We start from the raw sequence: 21403 nt of genomic DNA on the forward strand, positions 1-21403 counted from the left end.
TATCTTGTACGGTAGCCTCGGCCACCAGTGAATGAATGTGCGTGTGAATGGGTGAATGTGGTTTGTAAGGTAGAAACACTGAGTGGTTGAAAGACTAGAAATGCATTATATAAATGCAAGTCCACTTTCTATTTTTCAGGCCTCCTGCGCTAAAATACAATAACACTGTAAACACACAGAAGGTACAGATGGACACATATTTCATTTCTGTCTTTATAACTTTACCCTGTAAGGCAGGTATCACCAATTGGCGGACCGCGGTCCAGACCAGGACCAAAACTTCATCCTATCTGGACCCGAAGCCAAGTTGTAATAAAATGTAGAAATGAGAACAATATTTTTTAAGGAGTAGTGCTGGGCAATTAATCAAAAAATAATCGAAACCAACATTTATAACCTCTAACCGACATAATCTTGCCCATGTTGGATATTTCAGTTATTCAAAAATTCTGTTAACCTTTTCCTCACCGGGGCTGCCAACTCCCACGCATCTGCCGTGTGTCTCACACTTCTGGGCTCTGTCTCACGCTCTTATAACACTGAGGAAAATCTCACAAAACACAGCGAGGGCAGAAGTGTTGAACAATCATGTAAAAAAGTGAAAGACTTTAGAAAGACTCTAGAACAGCTGAGTGTTTGACAGCCACAGCATTTCATCATCGCAGATCAAACAGCTGATGGTCCAACAGCAGTGCAGTGAGACAGACAAACAGAGCGCAAAGTGTCTGAAACAGACACATTTGCAGAGGTGGAAAGTGACTTGTTTTTACTCCTACACACTACTTTGTGTTATTTTCAGGTTTAATCAGACATTGGATGAATTATTTAGAAACAGCGGGACGCATCACTCCGTCTCTCATCCAGCCGCTCACTGTGAGCTCTCATTATTATTACCAGGGGCAGATGTAAGGTTTTGGGGGCCTGGGGCCACAAGCACGTGACCTTATTTTTAACCTTTTTCTAACTGGGAAGAATCACAAAAATCGCATGCATAAGGCTGTTGGCAGCTATAGGAGAAGTAGGCCTACTCAAAAGTTTTTAATTCTTGAGTAAAATGATTAATAGCACAGACATTTCACAGAAATTGAAGTCAGAGTCCTGAAGTCAGAAGAGAAATTTACCCAAAGTTTGTTAAAGATGGAGCTTTTAATTTTCATATAATGCTGGAAAGTTTAACAAATACTAATAAATCATATGTTTATTACACTCCAACAAACCATGGTCACATGAAACTGTGTCAGTGAACTATGAGGGCAAAAAAACAAACCAGAAAAAAAGCAAAATATTCATTTATTAATCGTAATCAAGGTAAAAATGTTCAATTAATCGTGATTCTGATTTTAGGTATGAGGTTCGGACCTTTGCTGGGAGGGAATTTTAGCAACTGGACCCATTTGAATTTTAACTGAATACCCCTGCTGTACGGTTTCAATCTACTTTATTCTCCACAACAGTTTCAACACATTAAGTCATGTAAATAGCAAAGGACTGTGTGCAGAGCGTAGGAAAAGAAATATTCAGATAGGCAATACAATTCAAGGCACCAGGGGTGTTTAACTTCAAGTCATATTCCTGAACACTGAAAGTAAAAGACTGATGTTTTTTCTAGCTGATAATACCCTGTTCACATCACATGCTAAGATAATGAAGCCCAGCGTTTGTCATCAACTCTTGTCCAAAGAAGCAAAGAAGAAAGTCATTTTTTTCCTTTAATTTTATAAGGAACTGAATACCTGATTGTGAAATTATCACTACCTATTACTTAATTTTGAAATCAAATACCACTACATTTAATTTTTAATTTTAAAATTTTGTGGTTTTAATTCCCAGATGGGAGTTTCAGGTTTTTCTTGGTCAAAATCCTGTAAATATGTAATTCAAAAAAGATGATGGAAATGAAATGATTGACAAACCATTACTCAATAGGACGCAGCTCTGATCATTTCCAGTCAGGCTTGATAGCTTTTTCTTGGTAGACCCGGTGTTTAAATTTTGAATTTTGATTTCAATAATTGTCTAAGCAATTTGGAATGGAATTTTTTTGATTAAGAAATGTCCATTGCAAAATTTAATTTTCTCCATGAACTTGTGAGCCCTTGAAAAAAAATCTTTAAATTTAGTTTTTCCAAGTTCTTAAGTTAAATATTTCATACCTACAAATTCACATTTCACAATTCAGGTGTTCAGTTGCTTTTAAAATTGAAATCTTTATGGACATAATTTGCTCCATACTTGGAGTGCAGAACTCAAAATGATACGAGCAACTTTAATAGTGAAGGACAGTCAGTACTTACATCAAGGCTTTGGTTTACTCTGTATACACCATCACTAATCATAATTTTTAACACTCCCAAACCACAGTACTGATTAAAATCAATCAAAACTTCCCCCAGTGACTGAGGAACAAAACAAATACAGTATGTAACAGAAAAAAATGTACTTTTATCAACTCTCATGGATATAAACTCAATACTTGCTACAGCATAGTATGTCATAATACAGCATTCTTTTGTGATTTTAACCATACCATTTATCTCATGTGTACACCACCATCAACACCATTATTACAGTGTACTGTGTAGAGCAATGTAATATCTCTAGTAGTGCCCCACAGTTTGCAGCCCATTCTGAGAAGATATTGCAGGGAAGCAGCACAGCCCTGTGTGAAGATCAGCCACAAATTCTCCAAAGCAGTTTGGTCTTAATACATACATGTGAATTTGTTGGAGTAAACAACAGTGTGAGGTGGCTGCTGCGGTCTGTCACTGTCTATAGGTCCTCCTCTCCTCCTCACTGGATGGTCTTACTGAGTTCCGAGGCTTCAAGCATTTTCTGAAACACAGCAACAACTTAATGTTTCACTACAGAAAAGTGCTTTGTGTTACACTGTACTCAAACCTCCACTCCAACCTCATTAACTGTGACTCTTCTGTCAAAATGTCAGACAGCACAGATATGTGTGATGTGTTCTGAATGTGCAGAATGTTTTGAACATGAGCAACAATATCTTGTTGAAACACATGAATGCTATTAAAGTTCATGGGTTAATAAATTAAATGAATCATGACTGAAAAAATATGTGCCACATGCACACTTAAAGAGGTAACGTTCCCAAACGAAAGACACAAAAGGATGGATCATGCCTACGTGTGCTTTTGTGTGTGTGTGTGTGTGTGTGTGTGTGTGTGTGAGTCAGACACTATCAAATGAGCGATGTTTAGAATAAATATTTGATTGGGTTTTCCTTTGTATGAATTTCTCATTTCCTCCATGAATTTAAGCATGAAAAATTTGCAGAATACACAGACACATAGCAGAGTTCATATGAACACCTCTTCTTTTTCTACCGTTATCAGTGTCCTCTGTCGCCCAGAGGCAGAATGTCTCTTTCTGTTTCTCCCACAGTGACATTAGGTTTGGAGCAGAGTTTTTAAAATAGTATTTCATGTGTGTGGAAGGCTGCAGGGTGTGGACAGTCTCTGTCTGAAGCCATTTAGCTTCAGAGAGGTTAGACACAAACTGTCTCCTCCAGGATCAGAAAGGAGCAATTAAATGTTTCCAGTAGCCGGAAGGAGAACTGTATCCTTCTTCCAGAGGAGAATCCTGGGCATTAATGTGTTTTAAAGAACACAATGTCTACATCCAAAATTTGCATTCCCCCTTCACACTTAACACAAACAGCAGCGTGTAGCAAAAGAAAGAAGGAAAACGGACAAAAATACAATGTAAGTTTGACTTGTCAAAGCAAAATAAGTGTAGGCTGGCTTACATTTAGTGTTCCTATTGGCTAAGGGCACAGAATTGGGAAGGGACTGCAGGGACATGTAATTATTAATATCAGGCAACTACCGATTTGTCTATAGCAAAAACACAGGTGTATGTCTGTGTCTAGTAATTACACACTGAACAAAAATTTAAAAGCAACATTTATTTATTTTTTTTTGCTTTTTATGCACATAAAAACCTATGTCTCTCAAATTTCAATTGCAAATGAGTTTAAAGCCATGTTAGTGAGCACTTCTCTTTTTTCAGGATAATCCATCCACCTGCAGCTGATTAAACAGTGTCATCTGTCAGTCACTATCGCATGTGACCACCATTTGCCTCATATAGTGCAACAAATCTCCTTCTCATAGTTCTACGTCGTTGGTTGGTTCACACCAATCCAGAGCATCCCAAACATACTTAGGTAGGTAGAAACACTGAGTGGTTGAAAGACTAGAAATGCATTATATAATAAATCATATGTTTATTACACTCCAACAAACCATGGTCACATGAAACTGTGTCAGTGAACTATGAGGGCAAAAAAACAAACCACAAAAAAAGCAAAATATTCATTTATTAATCGTAATCAAGGTAAAAATGTTCAATTAATCGTGATTCTGATTTTAGGTATGAGGTTCGGACCTTTGCTGGGAGGGAATTTTAGCAACTGAACTCATTTGAATTTTAATTGAATACCCCTGCTGTACGGTTTCAATCTACTTTATTCTCCACAACAGTTTCAACACATTAAGCCATGTAAATAGCAAAAGAATTGTGTGCAGAGCGTAGGAAAAGAAATATTCAGATAGGCATTACAATTCAAGGCACCAGGGGTGTTTAACTTCAAGTCATATTCCTGAACACTGAAAGTAAAAGACTGATGTTTTTTTTTAGCTGATAATACCCTGTTCACATCACATGCTAAGATAATGAAGCCCAGCGTTTGTCATCAACTCTTGTCCAAAGAAGCAAGAAACTGAATACCTGATTGTGAAATTAACACTACCTATTACTTAATTTTGAAATCAAATACCACTACATTTAATTTTTAATTTTAAAATTTTGTGGTTTTAATTCCCAGGTGGAAGTTTCAGGTTTTTCTTGGTCAAAATCCTGTAAATATGTAATTCAAAAAAGATGATGGAAATGAAATGATTGACAAACCATTACTCAATAGGACGCAGCTCTGATCATTTCCAGTCAGGCTTGATAGCTTTTTCTTGGTAGACCCGGTGTTTAAATTTTGAATTTTGATTTCAATAACTGTCTAAGAAATTTGGAATGGAATTTTTTTGATTAAAAAAATGTCCATTGCAAAATTTAATTTTCTCCATGAACTTGTGAGCCCTTGAAAAAAAAAATCTTTAAATTTAGTTTTTCCAAGTTCTTAAGTTAAATATTTCATACCTACAAATTCACATTTCACAATTCAGGTGTTCAGTTGCTTTTAAAATTGAAATCTTTATGGACATAATTTGCTCCATACTTGGAGTGCAGAACTCAAAATGATACAAGCAACTTTAATAGTGAAGGACAGTCAGTACTTAGATGAAGGCTTTAGAGCATCCCAAACATACTTTGTGGCTGACTGATGAGTCTGCAGGGACGACCAGAAATGGCTGACCTCAGGATCTCATCATGGTATCTTTGTGGACTCAACCTGCTATCAATAAAATGCACCTGTTTTTGTTGTGTGCATGCTACTCCATATCATAACCCCACCCTGTCATGGGACACTGTTCACAAGGCTGACATTAGCTAACTGCTCACCCACACAACACCGTACATGCTTTCCACTATCTGAGTAATCAGAGTAAACTGGGATCACTGGGAAGAGAACACTTCTCCAAAGTGCCAGAAGCCATTGACAAAGAGCAGCTGCTCACATAAGTTACAAAAATGAACTGCAGTCACAGTGGGACCCTTGAGAGGATGACAAGCACGCAGATGAGTTTGACTGAGATGGGCTCTGATGGTTTGTGCAGAAATTCTTTGGTTTTGCAATTTTTTTTCATTTATTCCAATTATTTCATCAGCTGATGTGGTTACATGTGCTCTGTGACTGTGAGGCTGTTTGATGTACTGACATATTCACAGAAATCACACTGGAGGCAGCTTATGGGAGTAAAATCAATATACAGCTCATAGGCAGCCGCTCTGGTGGACATTCCTGCACTCCCACACTCTGAGGCATTGTGTTTTGTGATCATCTGTGTAGCGATGACGCTGCTTAATTAGCATCTTGATATGTCACACCTGTCAGAAAAAGCTAAAGTGCTCACTAACATGGATTTCAGGTGGAGAGATAGCGGTAGGCAGCACTTGTCTATGTCGTGAACCACGCTGGTTAATGTGAATATAATATGAACACAATTAGGGATGATATTGGATTTTTTTGCCAGTATCTGGTATGCTGATATATACCAAACTCATTTGGCGTATAACTGATAGTGATATAGATTTAGACTTTCCCTACCTAATTTTAGTGATCATTGAATCTCTTCTGTAGTGGAATTAACATAATATTCTGCATACTCTTATCATGATGGCCCACCAGCAGATGGAGACATAAAATACAATGCTTTTCTGTGTGTGTAATTTTCATTCAATGTGCAAAATAAGGAAAATACTTCAACTTACGGTTGATATTTTGAACATGTTCACTATGTCACAATTTATTATGTGATTTAATTTTGTATAAATAATCTGATTCTGCAAAGTAACATAAGCTGTCAGATAAATATAGCAGCATAAAAAGAACAATATGTACCTGTAGTAGAAGTATGATATAGCAGAAAATGGTAACACTTAGTATAGTACAAGTACCTTAATAAGTAGAGTACTTTGGTAATGCACTAAGTTACAATCCACTACTATTGGCATGAATACATTTAACTGTTTTTCTAACTCTAGTCAATAAATGATTGATTGAAAACATTTTGAACATCACAAGTTACAAGTAACAAAGTGCAAAGTAAAAAACTGCAAAGTAGGTTAAAAAACACATTTTGAGGTACATATTTAAATTTTTCAATTATTAAGACATGTACTTTGGATGTAAAGAAGGTAGCACAGGGCGTTTTAAGCATCAAAATGGAGTTTGTTTATAAAAAATGTTCCTGTTTAACTTCAGAGGTCCGCTTTAAGCCCAGATTGCCCATAAAGCCAGAAAATGAGTGGAAGTGGTGATGCTGAGAACCCAGCATGTTATCTCACAGATTCACAAACCACTGGAGATAGGATATTAGATGAGTAGTCAACAATGAGAATACCAATAATATCTCTAATATCATCCTAATAATAAACACAAAGGCCTTTAATACTGTCACTTCAGCCTAAAAACCAACATCATCCAAACTCACACAGCCGTGGCTACTCACCCTCCGTGGAGCTTTCTCTGCAGAACCAAGAGACCACAGAACAGCAATGTCAAACCTTCATTTCACCAGGCCATGATAAGCATGTCATCATGGGTGCAGCCTGCGCAGGACTGGAAGTGAACTATCATTGCATGCACGCTGCACGTGTATCCTTCAGAAGAACACATTTCTTACTAGCTGGAACAATGCAGAAATACTCAATTTCTGTGTGTAGTCTGTATTACAGGGACTGGGTTGTGTAAACTATCCTTCTTGGCAACTGGGACCCTCCATGTAGAGAGTCAAAGCTGTAAAATGGCTGCATACTGATGTGCTGGGCGATATGGACAAAAATTCCTATCTGGGTATTTTCAGGCTGAATAGCGATACATAATATATATCTTGGTATTCTCTATGAAATGGGCTACATGCTTAGATGCAAGTCAAAGCCACATTTGGGATGTAACAAGCACTTTATGTGAAAAAATAAATACAAAATCCCCAATATACTACCATTTGAAGTTGTATGTCCCTAATCTAAGCCAAAATCAAAATTACAAGTCCTTCCTAAGTGCTTTCTTTGGGTTTTTTTTGTTAAATGCCTGACCCCTCTCCTGAATAATGCACAGTCCCTATCTCTAACCACAGATGGAGGCCGGTAACTAGGAGCACGCAGAGACTGCCTCGTCCACTTAAAGTCATGCTGTGACTGAAGTAGAGCAATGAGTGAAGTGAAGCTGTGAGTGAGGTGAAGCTGTGAGTGAGGTGAAGCTGTGAGTGAGGTGGAGCTGTAAGTGAGGTGAAGCTGTAAGTGAGGTGAAGCTGTGAGTGAGGTGGAGCTGTGAGTGAAGTGAAGCTGTGAGTATGTGAAGCTGTGAGTGAAGTGAAACTGTGAGTGAGGTGAAGCTGTGAGTGAGGTGGAGCTGTGATTAAGAAGAGCTGTGAGTGCAGTAGAGCTGTGAGGGAGGTGAAGCTGTGAGTGAAGTGAAGCTGTGAGTGAGGGGGAGCTGTGAGTGATGCGGAGCTGTGAGTGAAGTGAAACTGTGAATGAGGGGGAGCTGTGAGTGAAGTAAAACTGTGAGTGAGGGGGAGCTGTGAGTGAAGTGAAGCTGTGAGTGAGGGGGAGCTGTGAGTGAAGTAAAACTGTGAGTGAGGGGGAGCTGTGAGTGGGAGCTGTGAGTGGGGTGAAGTTGTGAGTGAAGTGAAGCTGTGAGTGAAGTGAAGCTGTGAGTGAGGCGGAGCTGTGAGTGAAGTGAAACTGTGAGTGAGGGGGAGCTGTGAGTGGGGTGAAGTTGTGAGTGAAGTGAAGCTGTGAGTGAAGTGAAGCTGTGAGTGAAGTGAAGCTGTGAGTGAGGCGGAGCTGTGAGTGAAGTGAAACTGTGAGTGAGGGGGAGCTGTGAGTGGGGTGAAGCTGTGTGGAGAGTGTGAGAGAGGAGCGATAGCATGGCTTTTTGACAGAATGCCATTATGTAAACTGAAAGCAATGGAGGAGCATGTTGTACTGGACATATACTTTTACACCAATATCACAGGGCTGGACAATATATTCCAATGTATGCATATGCAGTATTTAATTTTACACTTGTTAAATCGCTAATACAGTGGATAATAAAGTGTACTACAATTTCTTTATAGGTCATACACAAAGACCTTGGCTAACATGGTCGCTCTTCACTCGAAGTGGACTAATGTCCATGAGTCAAGGGGTTGGTCATGCCAGTTTTAAGGGATTATTTCGCTATATGATTATTTTAAAGGTTTTTTTCATCCTTCAATATTACAATTTTTTAATGTCTTTTTGCCATTACAGAGTTGCCATAAGAAAGAATAACCTTCACAGAATATCATTCAGTCATAATTACTTGTAAAGATTCGACTACCAGTCACATTTTCATGGAACCAGGGACAACAGTCTTGACCTTTGACCTCTAATGCTGCAGTAGGGCCTAGAAGTGTGTGTGTGTGTAGAGTGTTGATGCACATGGCTCAGCCCTGACTCTTACAAACATCAGCAGTGTTGAAGAGAGCGAGACAGGGGACTATTGAGAGTTGAAGACCCGGTCATCTCTGAGTGACAGTGTCTCTGACTATCTATCTTTTCTGTGGTCATTCTGCAGCTCTGCTATGTCTTTTCATGAGGCATCTAATGCTGAAAAATCTATATATGATTGTCTTTTGAGTAACACATTTCAGGACATGTGTCTGTGTGAATGTGGAGGTATTTCATATAACATGCTAAGGTTTTTTGTTTTATTGTCAGCACTCCCTCTTTTACAAAACCGATCAAACAGGTCATGATGTGTCTTCTAATAAGAAACTGAAATTCACTTTAAAAGAATCACTTAAAAAATATTATAGAATCTGGTTTATTTGTTATTGATTATGTGGAGAATCATTTTTTTCCAGCATGTTGATTACTTATGGCATTTAGTGCGAGTGATATTAACATTTGTTTTTCTTTTACTGTATTGTTAGTTTTATTTTTATTTGATTTGTTTTTGCTCAAGGATGCTGTTTTAGTTGTATTTATTTTTGCCTCAATCCTTGAATCTTTGCAGTACAGACCCACCCCCACATAGTTATGACATTAAGGATCAGCTTCATTAAGACAGAAATTTTGTATTCATCTTGTGCTTGTGCATTGCTGTTGTTTCTATTGTTAATTGATATTGTTTTATTTAATTGGGAAAAATGAATTTTTAAAAAAGGGGAATGACATTGCGTTGAAGCTTGCCTTCATCCATACAGATACTTTGTAGTCAGGTTTTACCTTTTTCTTGAGGGCTTCCAGTGATTCAAACTCCAGGCGGGCCAAATTGATCTGGATGTGTTTGGGAACATCTGGGATGAGGAAGGTCAGGATGAACTTGAAGGCCAAAAGCCCATGCTGAAATCATAAAACAACAGACACGTGGCAGGGATTAAAATACTTTAGATTTAGTTGTTCTCAGCTTTATTTGCATCCTCTTTTTTTGGAAAAAGTAGTGAGCAGAGCATGCTTTGTCAAAGAGATCAACATTACTTGATTCTGTTTTTATCGGATAGTGTGCTTTAAAACCAGAGGATGAGAAATATCAGGGTGAGACAGACAGTCTCTGTACAAATGCTCTTGAATCTGAATGATGACAATATAAAGCACGAGTTGCACTTAAAGTTTACATCCAACATTAATGCTTCACACACAGAAGATCTAAAGCATTAGCGTAGCTTCAAGGTGGACACCCGAGATTTCATATCTGACCAAATTTTTGCAAACGTTATGATGCCCATCTCATTTCTTTGCAAAATGAGACAGGCACTAGGTCACAGTGACTTTGACTTTTGACTTTTTTATGCTTGTGCCAAGTTTGAGGAAATTCCTCCAAGGTTTTCTTTAGAATCTGCTCAGTGACACTGCCACCTACGAGACACTGAGGCAAGGTCCTATGAGTAGCTACAAAAAGAAGGCAATGGACTAAATGCAAAACTGGAAAAGGACAAAGTCAGTGACAGTCCACTGCATTACTGACTATTCCCTGGAGAAGCCATCCGATTCATCTATGGACTTCCCAATATAGACAAGGAAGACACACTACTCAGACCAATCATCAGCAGCATCAACTCAGCTATTTACAACATCTCCAGATGGGCCATTATCATATATTATACATCACAAACTCACAGAGGTTTGCTAACACCAAAGAAATTCAACATTCATCAATGTTGATCCATTCTTACTTCTACCCAAGACCCAATCTAATATTACTGCTTTCTTGACTTTGTATTTGATTATATGTATGCCCTAAATGGTGAACGAAGGGGGGAAAAAAGCAAGACCAAAGAAACAGTGGACTCAGACAAAACGTCAATCCACTTTTCTTGCTTTCCCACCCAAGAAGCAGTAAAGAAAACTGACTCGTTGTGCAAGGGCCTTAACCCTGAACTCTGAGCTGATGAACCCTGAGATGGAAAACATGAGTTTTCGCATCCCAAGCAGCTGATCAGAGCCACTTCAACCATCTCTGACTATGTTTAATTTGAATTTAGCCTGTGTGAGGTGAATGACAAAAGTCATCATCAATAGAGCTCCAATACTATGATTCACCATGGCAACACATAAATATCTGTATAATAAGACAATTATTATTCATATGCATAATAATTGTAATTGCACCACTTCCCAGCAGGTGTGCTCTGCCCCTCCCCTCACAGTTCAAAAAGAAGTTTCAGCACAAGTTGAAAGCAGTGTTGCCAACTTGGCGGCCTTGTCTTCATATTAAGTGACCGTCAGGGTAAGCAAAAAATGTTTTCAAATATATTATTATGTGTTTCATTCCCACGTGCACTGAGCAGGACAGTACATAGCACCTCTGAGCACTCTCTCTCACCCTCTCCTTTTTTCAGAGTTGTACATGCCACCACCCCCACACCCCTGTTATAGGGGTGTCATATGCTGTAAAGCCCTCTGAGGCAAATTGTGATTTGTGATAATGGGCTTTATAAATAAAATTGACTTGACTTGAATTGACTTGACTTCCATTTCTGTCAGGAGCACAATTACTTCACCCAACCACCATTCCCTCTCTCCTCTGTAGCACCACCATCGTGCTCACGCAGAGATCAATCCATCCATGCATTTTCGTCTGCTTATCCAAGGCCAGGTTGCGGGGGCAACATGCTAAGCAGAGCACTCCAGAAGTACCTCTCCCCAACAATGTTTTCCAGTTCCTCCTGGGGGACCCCAAAGCGTTCCCAGGCCAGATGAGATATGTAATCCCTCCAGTGTGTACCTGGGTCTGCCCAAGGGCCTCCTATCAGTAGTACCTGCCTGGAACGCCTCCAGTGGGAGGCGCCCAGGAGGTATCCTGATCAGATGCCTGAACCACCACAACTGGCCCCTGATGCAAAGGAGCAGTGGCTCTACCCCGAGCTCCTCCTGGATGTACGAGCTCCTCACCCTATCTCTAAGGCTGAGCCCAGCCACCCTGCGGAGGAGGCTCATTTCGGCCGCTTATATCCACCATCTCATTCTTTCAGTCACTACCAGGAGCTCATGACCATAGGTGAGGGTTGGAACATAGATGGACTGGGAAATCGAGAGCTTTGCCTTCCGGCTCAACTCCTTCTTCATCGCGACAGTCTAATGCAACTTCCGCATCACTGCAGATGCCGCACCAAACCGCCTGTCCATCTCACGCTCCATTCTACCCTCACTTATGAACAAGAACCCGAGAACTCCTTCGCTTGGGGCAGCAGCAGCCGAAACTTCACCTGGTGCTCCAGTTCCCCTGGAATTCCTATGTTCTTTGTTCAGGTTTTAACTTGGAGCAGAATTACTTGCAGAGGTCTCTTCCTGCACATAAACTATTTTTTTAATATTCACATTTCTATAACTATTGCTATATGTTCTGTTATTATTATTGTTTTTCTTTCTTGTTTTGTTTTCTCTCTTTCCTATATATCATTTTGACACATACTAATTAGTAGTAATTTTATTGTTCTTCACAGCATCTGTTGCACGTCTGTCTGTCCTGGAAGAGGGATCCCTCCTCAGTTGCTCCTACTGAGGTTTCTACCATTTTGTCCCTGTTAAGGGGTTTTAGAGGGGAATTTTTCCTCAGTAACAGTGAGGGTCTAAGGATAGAGGGATGCTGTATGCTGTAAAGCCCTCTGAGACTAATCATGATTTGTGATAATGGGCTTTAACAATAAAACTGACATGACCTGACTCTCCAAAACAAGCAGACCAGGCGATTTAAACTGGTAAAAACTGGATGAAGCATTTCATGTTAAAAATCTGTGTTTCTTCTACACTGTTTGGCATGACTTAGACGGACCTCTGTTAATGTGTGCTCACCTTTTTTTCCTCTGGTAACTTCAAATTCAGACGTTTGCTAGTTTCCTTTTTCCACTCCACAACAAGCGGACCCTTGATTTTAACCAGTAAAAACATTGAATAGCGCAGTTTCACATTAAAAATTGGTGTTTTTCTGACATTGCAGGACGGTAGCTACCTACAGTGGCCAATACAAGAATGTAAATGGCCCTATCTAGAGCCAGTTGTTTGTCAACGTGGCGATTTCTGAATATTCTAAGGTAATAAAAACACAACCATTCTTATTTTCAGGTGCTTATAAACTAGATCTTTAATCCTGTTAATAACGTCCTAATTTAATATTCATATTTTCCTACATTTTATACATGGGGCTGCACAGTATACGCAGTGTAAAATAAGTCATCACTAAACTGAGTGAAGTCAAGTTATGTCTGACAGCTAAACTGCTCAGACAGTTTGGGGGAAAGTTTGCATGTAGTTTCATATGGTTTTTTGGTGTTGTCTATAAAATCAGTAGACGGGAGGTATCAGTGTGGAACAATTTTGTAAAGAAGCTTTGGACGTGAACTGGGCCCCTGAATATAATGGTGCATGTCTTTGACTCGGGCCAATATATCTGCTCATGTTGCTGTTAAATAATTACACTATTGTAGAGTTCAGCAGCTGTAATGTACCACACTGCAGGGTTTAGTATATCCAGAGCACAGTGGGTTACCATTAACAAGAAATGAGAAGTAAATCAGTGTTTATACAGCCAATACTGATCTTTTTTTTAAATCCCTGATCAGCTCCTTTAGTAATCCTGCAGACTGGCTTTGGACATTCTCATTGAAAAAAAAACCCAGACTTGTCCCTGCTCCTTGAGCATTGGTTGTGCTTTTAGCATTCTGACATGAGACAAGCTAAGCCTTGTTCTATAACAAGTCGTACCAAAGCTATCAGATAGTGCACTAGATCATGCTGCTGGTGTATGAGTGTGTATATAAATTACCTCAATAGCCACGGTCCACAGGATGAGCTGTGTCTCTGAGTCGGGGAACTGAGCTTTAACTTGTGGAGACATGCCTATTAGCGCACAGTTGGTCACAACAGCTATCACGCTCATGGCCTCAAAGGCAAGCTGGACAGAGACAGAAAGACAGCAACAGTCATAAAACAAATTTGTTGAAATGTGTCTTAAAGAGTCTACTGGAGGTCATACACTTACTATGGGTAAGGACTTTATACAGCCCCACCTCAAAAAACTCCTAATTATCCTTTAATCAACTGGCACTGTTAGGATTAGGAACAAAGGTTCATAATAGAAATAATAACAGTATTTTATCCTTGGGGTACTCAGATCACTGTGGTGACAGGAGAGAATATGTGTGTGTTAGTCATTGGTCTTAAGTTCAATCATTCTTTAACCTGTGCTTTGCTCTGCACTTTAAAAATAAAGAGCACTAGGCCATGCATGAAGTTGTTTTACTTCCTGCAACAAATGCTCCCTTTGTGTCAAGAAAAATTTGATCGATCCAGAAAAGATGCAGTCGGAGACTCTCACCTGCCAGACTCCTATGTTTGCTGCCGGGTCAGAGAAGGGTCGTTTGAACACACTGCACATCTTGAAGGCATCAGAGTAAACCTCGGTGATATTGTTCAGCACCACCAGGACAGCAGCCAGAGGGTAGACGCAGGAGAACAGACTGACATAACCAAAAAGCAGGAAGAGCTCCAGGTAGTCATCAAAGGTACCCTGAGAGAGGTAGGCGCGTACACGTACACACACACGTGTATATATATATATATATATATATATATATATATATATATATATACACACACACACACACATACACCAATGGACTGTGAAACTCACAGTATAACAAAGTCACGTAAAACCTTCCGTCTGTTTCAGAATGTGTGCCTACCAAGTACGTGCTCATGTCAGCCTCTAGCCGGACCTGCTCGGCTAGAGGAAGCTCCTTCCCCTCCAGGGTTCTTCTCCTCTGGACTTTGCGGATCATCTTCTTGTTGCGTCTCCTCTGGAGCCAGTAGGGCAGGAAGGCCTCCATAAACTGATTCAAGATCTGACTGGTGATCAACAGGGTGGCCAGACTCTGGATACGGACACAAAGAGAGCGAACAACAGAAACCAGGTGGGGGAAGATGAGGAAGGATGGAAAGAGGGGAGGAAAAATACTTAAGGGAGGAGGTGGGATAAATAATAAGGGACGTAAAAAAATAAATGTGGAGAAACAGAAAAAAGAATCAAAGAAAGTGAAGTTAGAAATTAAAGAGTGGACAGAGAGGAGGACAGTAGGAAAGATAAATGGAGGGTGGGGAGGCAGCGTGGTGGAGGAAAAAGAGAAAATTGAACAAAGACAGGAAAGGTAGAAAAGTGTAGAGTGAAGTATTAAAGGGATCAAGGAAGGAAAAAAGGAAACAAAAGTAAATTAACACAAAAAACAAGGGAACAAATCAAAGACAATCAATCAAATAAGAAAAAAAGGAGTACAGAGAGGAAGCAAAAAGGGAAAGAAGAAACCTGACAAAATAAGTAAAGTAGGCCTACCTGTCTGAGCAGCACCATGTCTTGCATGACAAAGGCGACGTAAAACAGCGAGGCGAAACAGTTGAAGAAGTTGAACTACCAGGAAAGAGTCAGGACAGCCATTATAAGTCTAGTGTTGACAGGAAATGCTGCACTCTGATCACTCAGGGATCAAACTGGCCATGTTATGGAAAACAGAAATACAGGATTTATACTCACTACTAATACTTTGAGGACCAAATGATTCTGATAGGAAGACTCCAGCCTGTGATTTTCTAAAAGCACAGAAGGTAAAACACAATTGGGAAAGGTCAGACAAGTCAGACAGAGCTGAATTTTCAAGATAAAATCCTGTAAATGGTAATATGGTTGAATTTTAGGCTCTTCCAAATGTTCTATTTGCAGTGAATTGAAAACAAAATTCTTGTCTTCAGTCCACTTTAATATGAAATTCTACTACTCTCCATACTGTCTTCTTGAGATTTTATCGTTTTAAACAGGCTTCAAAGTAATAATACGTTTCCTGTATTTTTCTTTTGCCTGCTCCCACTTCTGAATACCTCATGCAGCAAAAGCCATTCAAATGTGAAAATGTTCTGCTCTTCAACATTTATGCTTGTTTTCAACTTTTTTCTTCTTTTTCAAGTACAAAGCACTTATTCTTTCAGCCTTTTCAGTGAACCTCAACAGTTAACTCCCATCTTTTACAATATAACAGTTTAGCTTTCAGCTTTTTGGCAATGTATTTTGGCTCTCAGCTTTTTTTCTTTGGTAATGCAGTTGAGCTTTCAATTCTGCCAGATCTTTAATACAATTCATTTTACTTCTGCATTTTCAGCAATGCTTTTGAATTAATTTCAGCATTCACACACATTTTTTGCAAGGGATGCATTGTCTAGTTCATGTTTTTATACTAAGTCCTGCTAAAGCAAACATTAGCACATGCATGTGTCTGTGCATAAATCAATGGGTGCTACTCACCCCACTCAGTGAGGAACTCAGCAGCATATCTGTAGATGAGATTCATAATCTCTATGACCACAGCATAGATAATACTGGGGATGAACAACAGTATTCCTGTCCAGAAAGTGGGGTCTTCATCATGGACTGACAGGGCCCAGCCCTCCATTTGAAAATAGATCATCATTACGAGGAGAGACAGGTAGAGGCAGAGCAGGACAAAGGGCAGGGACACGAGGTAGACACGCAGCTGTCTCTTGGCGTTGGGGAAGAGAGGCTCCTCACGGCCCGTCACAGGGTTGAATCCAAGGACACCGTGGAAACCAGGCCGAGGTTCTTCAAAGGCTTTCTTCCTGCTCAGTGTACCCCAGTGATAGGCTAGTGAGGCACTGCAACGCTTCCATAACTGGTGGAAGGAAATGTTAAGCCCATCCGTTACTTACCTTTCACTGGATTCATGTTTCTTCAAGCAACAATGTATTAAACCCCTTTCATTATCACTTTATTTATTTATTACATTTCTTTAATAGTCCTCTAACAGAATTCTTAGAATGATGATGTTTTCTAAGAATTTCCCCTTGAAGTTAAGAATTGGTCTTGGGGAAGATAAAAGTTACTTACAAATCATTCTTTCTGTAAGAGAACTTCTAAGGTGAAATACTGTTAGTAGTAGGGAGGAGGACTTCTGAGAGGCTTAAGAGTGTCTTATGAAGAGAAGAATATGATAGAAACACAAAGAGGTAGGAGAAATATTTTCCAAACACTGGATGACAGTGAGCAAATTAAACGCTGCAGATTAGATGGTGCAGGGATAATGTTTGTGGTCGATCTCATTAGAGATTCTCTCACATCTCTCACCCAGCACAATAACAATATAATGCCAGAAATGAAGTGATTGCAACACTAAGACTGCACTACTGGAAAAATGTTACAGTGCTGCAGTGATCACACAAACTGCACTTTCTCATATTGTGATGCAATTCATTTAATTTCCACTGGGTGTCCACATTTCACAGGCTCGCAAAAGCAAGTGTCTGTGACAACCAATCACACCTTTTAAAAGAATGTGTAATACCTAGCAACACAGTCAACCACACCTCCTCAATAAGATGTCTTCCTCGCTCTAAGCAAGGAAGTGAGTTGCTCTGTGTTACTTTTTCCTAAATCACTCCTAAACTAGGACTCGTTGCTAAAAATGCTTAGCTTAAGCTCCTGAGAGTATTCTGAGATTGTTTCTAAGTATGTACAATCACTGTCCATACCTCCAGGATAACAGTGCACCAGACCAGGTTGAACACAGCAAAGACGACATATTTATCATAATCCTCCCAGTCAAACAGGTAGTATGGCACTCCTATGAGAGCCATAGGAAGCAGGGCAAAGGTAAAGTACTCCAGGAAGCCAAAGTAGAGGGCCTGACCCTCACCATAGTAGTGTCTGATGTCATCTGGGGATAGAGAATGGAGAGGAAAATAGCAGGCAGAAACATTTATTTCAATGTGCAAGTCAGTCACAAATATGACAGAGGAAAATTATCATAAAATAATAATTATAAAAATAGGAGTAAAACATCTACAAAGATTGAGTACAACTCTGAGCTGAACAGCAAAGGAGGCATCATGTAATCGCAATGTAGTAATCTTTCCCACACATTCATCCTGACCTGATTAAAACATCTGCTGCCACAAATAGATATAGATATTTTTGAAGTGTTGTTTGGTTTGGTACTTTATTGCAGCATACTCCTCAGAATTTAGAGAGGGCAAACAGAGTGATACAAGTGGATGCACACATTTAAATGAAAGAAGAAGTCCTTTGGTCAGCTACCGCCACACATAGACTGAATCTGTGGAAAACACTGTAACAAAAATGTGGATTATGTGAGCTTGACAATGACAGATAGTTGGTGCTTCTACTTACCAAGAGGCTGAAAGGACAACTTCACCTTTTTGTACCAAGAAAAGGACAGCCTCTTCAGCTCTACTTTTTCGTGGAGAGGAAACACTTGGATCAGGATCCCCTTGGACTGCAGTCTGCGAACTAAGATGTAAATCATTTTTCATATTTTTTGCCAACTGATCTTATGTGATTTAACAATATAACGGTGGATGAAAATGTTGTATGTAGGTAGTTGAGTGAAGCTTATTTGCTCAAAGCTTCAATTATTTGGGAGATGTTTCACTGACTTTTGAGTGACATGAAAAAAGCCTTAGTAAATTTTGTGTGCTTGAATACACATTTCTAGCCAAAAATTCTTTAAGCTTCATTTTATAAAATGAAGGGCAGGCAAACAAAAGCTATGAGGCAGTCAGCTGTACACAGTGCACTTTCAGCTGCAAACATCTCGATATGACGATATGCATTTGTCACCTCTAGGCTGGATTACTGTAACTCCCTATTATTCGGTTGCCCAAACAAATCTCTTAGGTCTTTCCAACTGGTGCAGAACACTGCTGCACGTGTTCTAACGGGAACCAAGACAAGGGACCATATTTCTCCTGTTTTAGCTTCTTTGCACTGGCCTTCCAGTGAAATCCTCCTCTTTACTTACAAAGCTCTAAATGGTCAGGCTCATTCCTATCCGTCGCAGCTCATAGTTCCTTACCAACCCTCAAGATCACTGCGTTCTGAAAATGCAGGATTACTTGTGGTTCCCAAAGTCTCCAAAAGTAGGATAGGAACCAGAGCCTTCAGCTACCATGCTTCTCTCTTATGGAACCATCTTCCAGTTTTGGTCAGGGAGGCAGACACCGTTTACACTTTTAAGGGTAGACTTAAGACCTTCCTCTTTTCGCTGATCCTGGCTGTAACCTTGGCTGTGCCTGATCGTGGTGATATCTGTGCTGGTGCTGTGACCCTCCCTGGTTGTGCTTGTGCTGTGGCTGCAATGATACTGTACAGCCTGCTCGCCCTGATCGTGGTCTGGTCCTGGTTGTGCCGATGCCGTGATCTTGTCTTTGGACACCTCCCTATCAATATACGCATGAGACTCTTATCATCACCCTCAACATCATCATACAGTGCATTTAATAATTTCACACCTATCGTTATTGTAATATGACATGCATCTGTTTCTATTATTGCTGTGCCTCTCTTCCCCTCTCTCCCCCTCTCCTCCCCTCTCTCTTACTCTTGCTTTTTTGCCATGATTGTATTTCATTTGTTATTTACAACATCTATTGCACGTCTAACTGTCCTGGAAGAGGGATCCCTCATCATCCTCTACCGCTCGTCCTGAGGTTTCTTCCTTTTTTTTCCTGTTACAGGGGTTCTTTTTTGGGAGTTTTTCCTTGGGTGATGTGAGGGCAGAGGGATGTCATACACTGTAAAGCCCTCTGAGGCAAACCATGTTTTGTGATAATAGGCTCTATAAATACGAGGTTTGAAAAAGAGAAGATCTGAACTGTTGAACAATTTCACAGAAAGAAAAAAAAGGCACGTACACACTTGATTTTCATTCATATTCACAATTCACTTCTCAAAGTTTATGGAGCCTGTAAATTGATTTCATACAGTTTAACTTGGTTGCTTTTTTAAAATAATATGAAGTTCATTCTTTTTCTTTGCCTCAGAGTCTCAGATTGCTACTGTGGCAGCCTAAATTTCACTGTTATTTTGGAATGTGTGTTTTTCACTCACACAGGCAGGTAAATTAAGTTGACCTGTTGGAGGTGAGCCATTACCAGAGGTGCAGTCAGAGCCTGCTGTCTGCAGCTCTTCCTCTGTCTGTGACAGTTTCTGCTTTTACTTTCCTACCTGTGGTATCATCTTGGTAGTCTAAACACTAACAAAGTTCCATTAATGAACACATTTCATTTGACTGTTCACGCTGAGAGCTGAACACACAGATACTTTGAAAAGGCCTCTGAGTTGAGTGTCGCACACATACTTGTTTGAGGGGGAAAAGTGGGACATGACTTCTCAATCTCACCCAACATTATACATGTGTTTTACTTTGGACCACTCCATCTCAAAGCCCTGGCAAAACAGATATGTTGGCATGGTAACACTTCAGTGTGGACTTCAAATGATGTTAGATTCAGGCAGACATGTGGGTCTCTAGTGATTAGTTAAAGAAAATCTAACCTTCCTCCCCCACAGAAATCAGTTAGAGTGGACACAGTGTCAAACTGAAGATGGAAATAAAAATGTAACGAGTTGACAGTTCTGTCTGATATCCAGCCAGAAAACCATATAACTGGGCTGAGAATGAAAAGCAGTGTTATAAGGGCCTGTGTCCACAGCATTTTTTTTACGAGCAGCAGCATCTTTTCTCAGTAGTTCCCAATAACGAGAGTGTACAAGGCTGCATGTCACTTCCTAGAGAAAGAGCTATGCCCAGAATCTTTTTTCAGAAAGGCGCTGGTGAAGTCATTGCAGCTCCTTAAGCTTCTGACCATCCTGAGCTGTAAGATGTCAGTCAGAAACTATCACAACAGAGACTGAAACTCTGTCGCAGCTATGTGGACACACACTCTAAGAGTGTAAAGAGTGTGTACTGTGTGCCATAGTGAGTGTGTGGGTGAGTGACAGAGAGAGAGAAGGAGAAAAAGGGAGAGCAGACAGCTGAGAGCAGACGGCTGAGAGCGATCAGAGCAAGAAAACCTGTGATCCATGGCACACCAGTCTTATCCAGATTTCTTTGCTCACAACTCTCATTATTCTTCCAAACAAAATGTACCGCTTTGCGTTGCGTCATCCAGTGCAGACAGAGAGCAATGTGTTTGCGATGGATAAGCAGAAATAAAATTCTTTTTTTTTGGTTTGTTTCTTTATTTCTTTTCCAGGTATCCAGTGCTCAGTATTTCAGGGTTTTTTTTTCTAATTTGGAACTTTTAGTTCCAATGTGTCTGAAAGACACACTCAGATCAATGTGTCTGAAAGTGCCATTTAGAGCAGCATTTAACCTTTACTTTTATTTTCCATTCATCTGTTAATTATTTCCCCAAAAAACAATTTATCGTTCAG

The 21403-nt window shown here is 39.9% G+C and overlaps 1 protein-coding gene across 2 annotated transcripts in view; it reads right to left on the minus strand.

Moving 5' to 3' along the window:
• Nucleotides 1-1127: 1127 nt before the first annotated feature.
• ano10a (anoctamin 10a) overlaps nucleotides 1128-21403 on the minus strand; it is a 31080-nt gene continuing 10804 nt past the window's right edge. The window contains exons 6-15 of one of the 2 annotated variants that reach the window (XM_042489480.2): nucleotides 18356-18475; nucleotides 17698-17882; nucleotides 16457-16841; nucleotides 15695-15750; nucleotides 15497-15571; nucleotides 14853-15041; nucleotides 14486-14677; nucleotides 13934-14062; nucleotides 9898-10014; nucleotides 1128-2832 (exon numbers count right to left, since the gene is read on the minus strand). In XM_042489480.2, coding sequence (XP_042345414.2) covers nucleotides 2791-2832; nucleotides 9898-10014; nucleotides 13934-14062; nucleotides 14486-14677; nucleotides 14853-15041; nucleotides 15497-15571; nucleotides 15695-15750; nucleotides 16457-16841; nucleotides 17698-17882; nucleotides 18356-18475 — 1490 coding nt within the window. In that variant the 3' untranslated portion in view covers nucleotides 1128-2790. Of the gene's footprint in view, nucleotides 2833-4324; nucleotides 7166-9897; nucleotides 10015-13933; nucleotides 14063-14485; nucleotides 14678-14852; nucleotides 15042-15496; nucleotides 15572-15694; nucleotides 15751-16456; nucleotides 16842-17697; nucleotides 17883-18355; nucleotides 18476-21403 lie in introns of those variants that run through there. The other variant, XM_088084924.1, reaches the window with a different exon arrangement.

Source organism: Plectropomus leopardus, chromosome 11 (assembly GCF_026936395.1).
Source record: "Plectropomus leopardus strain MGB_pleo_1.0 chromosome 11, ASM2693639v1, whole genome shotgun sequence".
Taxonomy (NCBI): Eukaryota; Metazoa; Chordata; class Actinopteri; order Perciformes; family Serranidae; genus Plectropomus; species Plectropomus leopardus.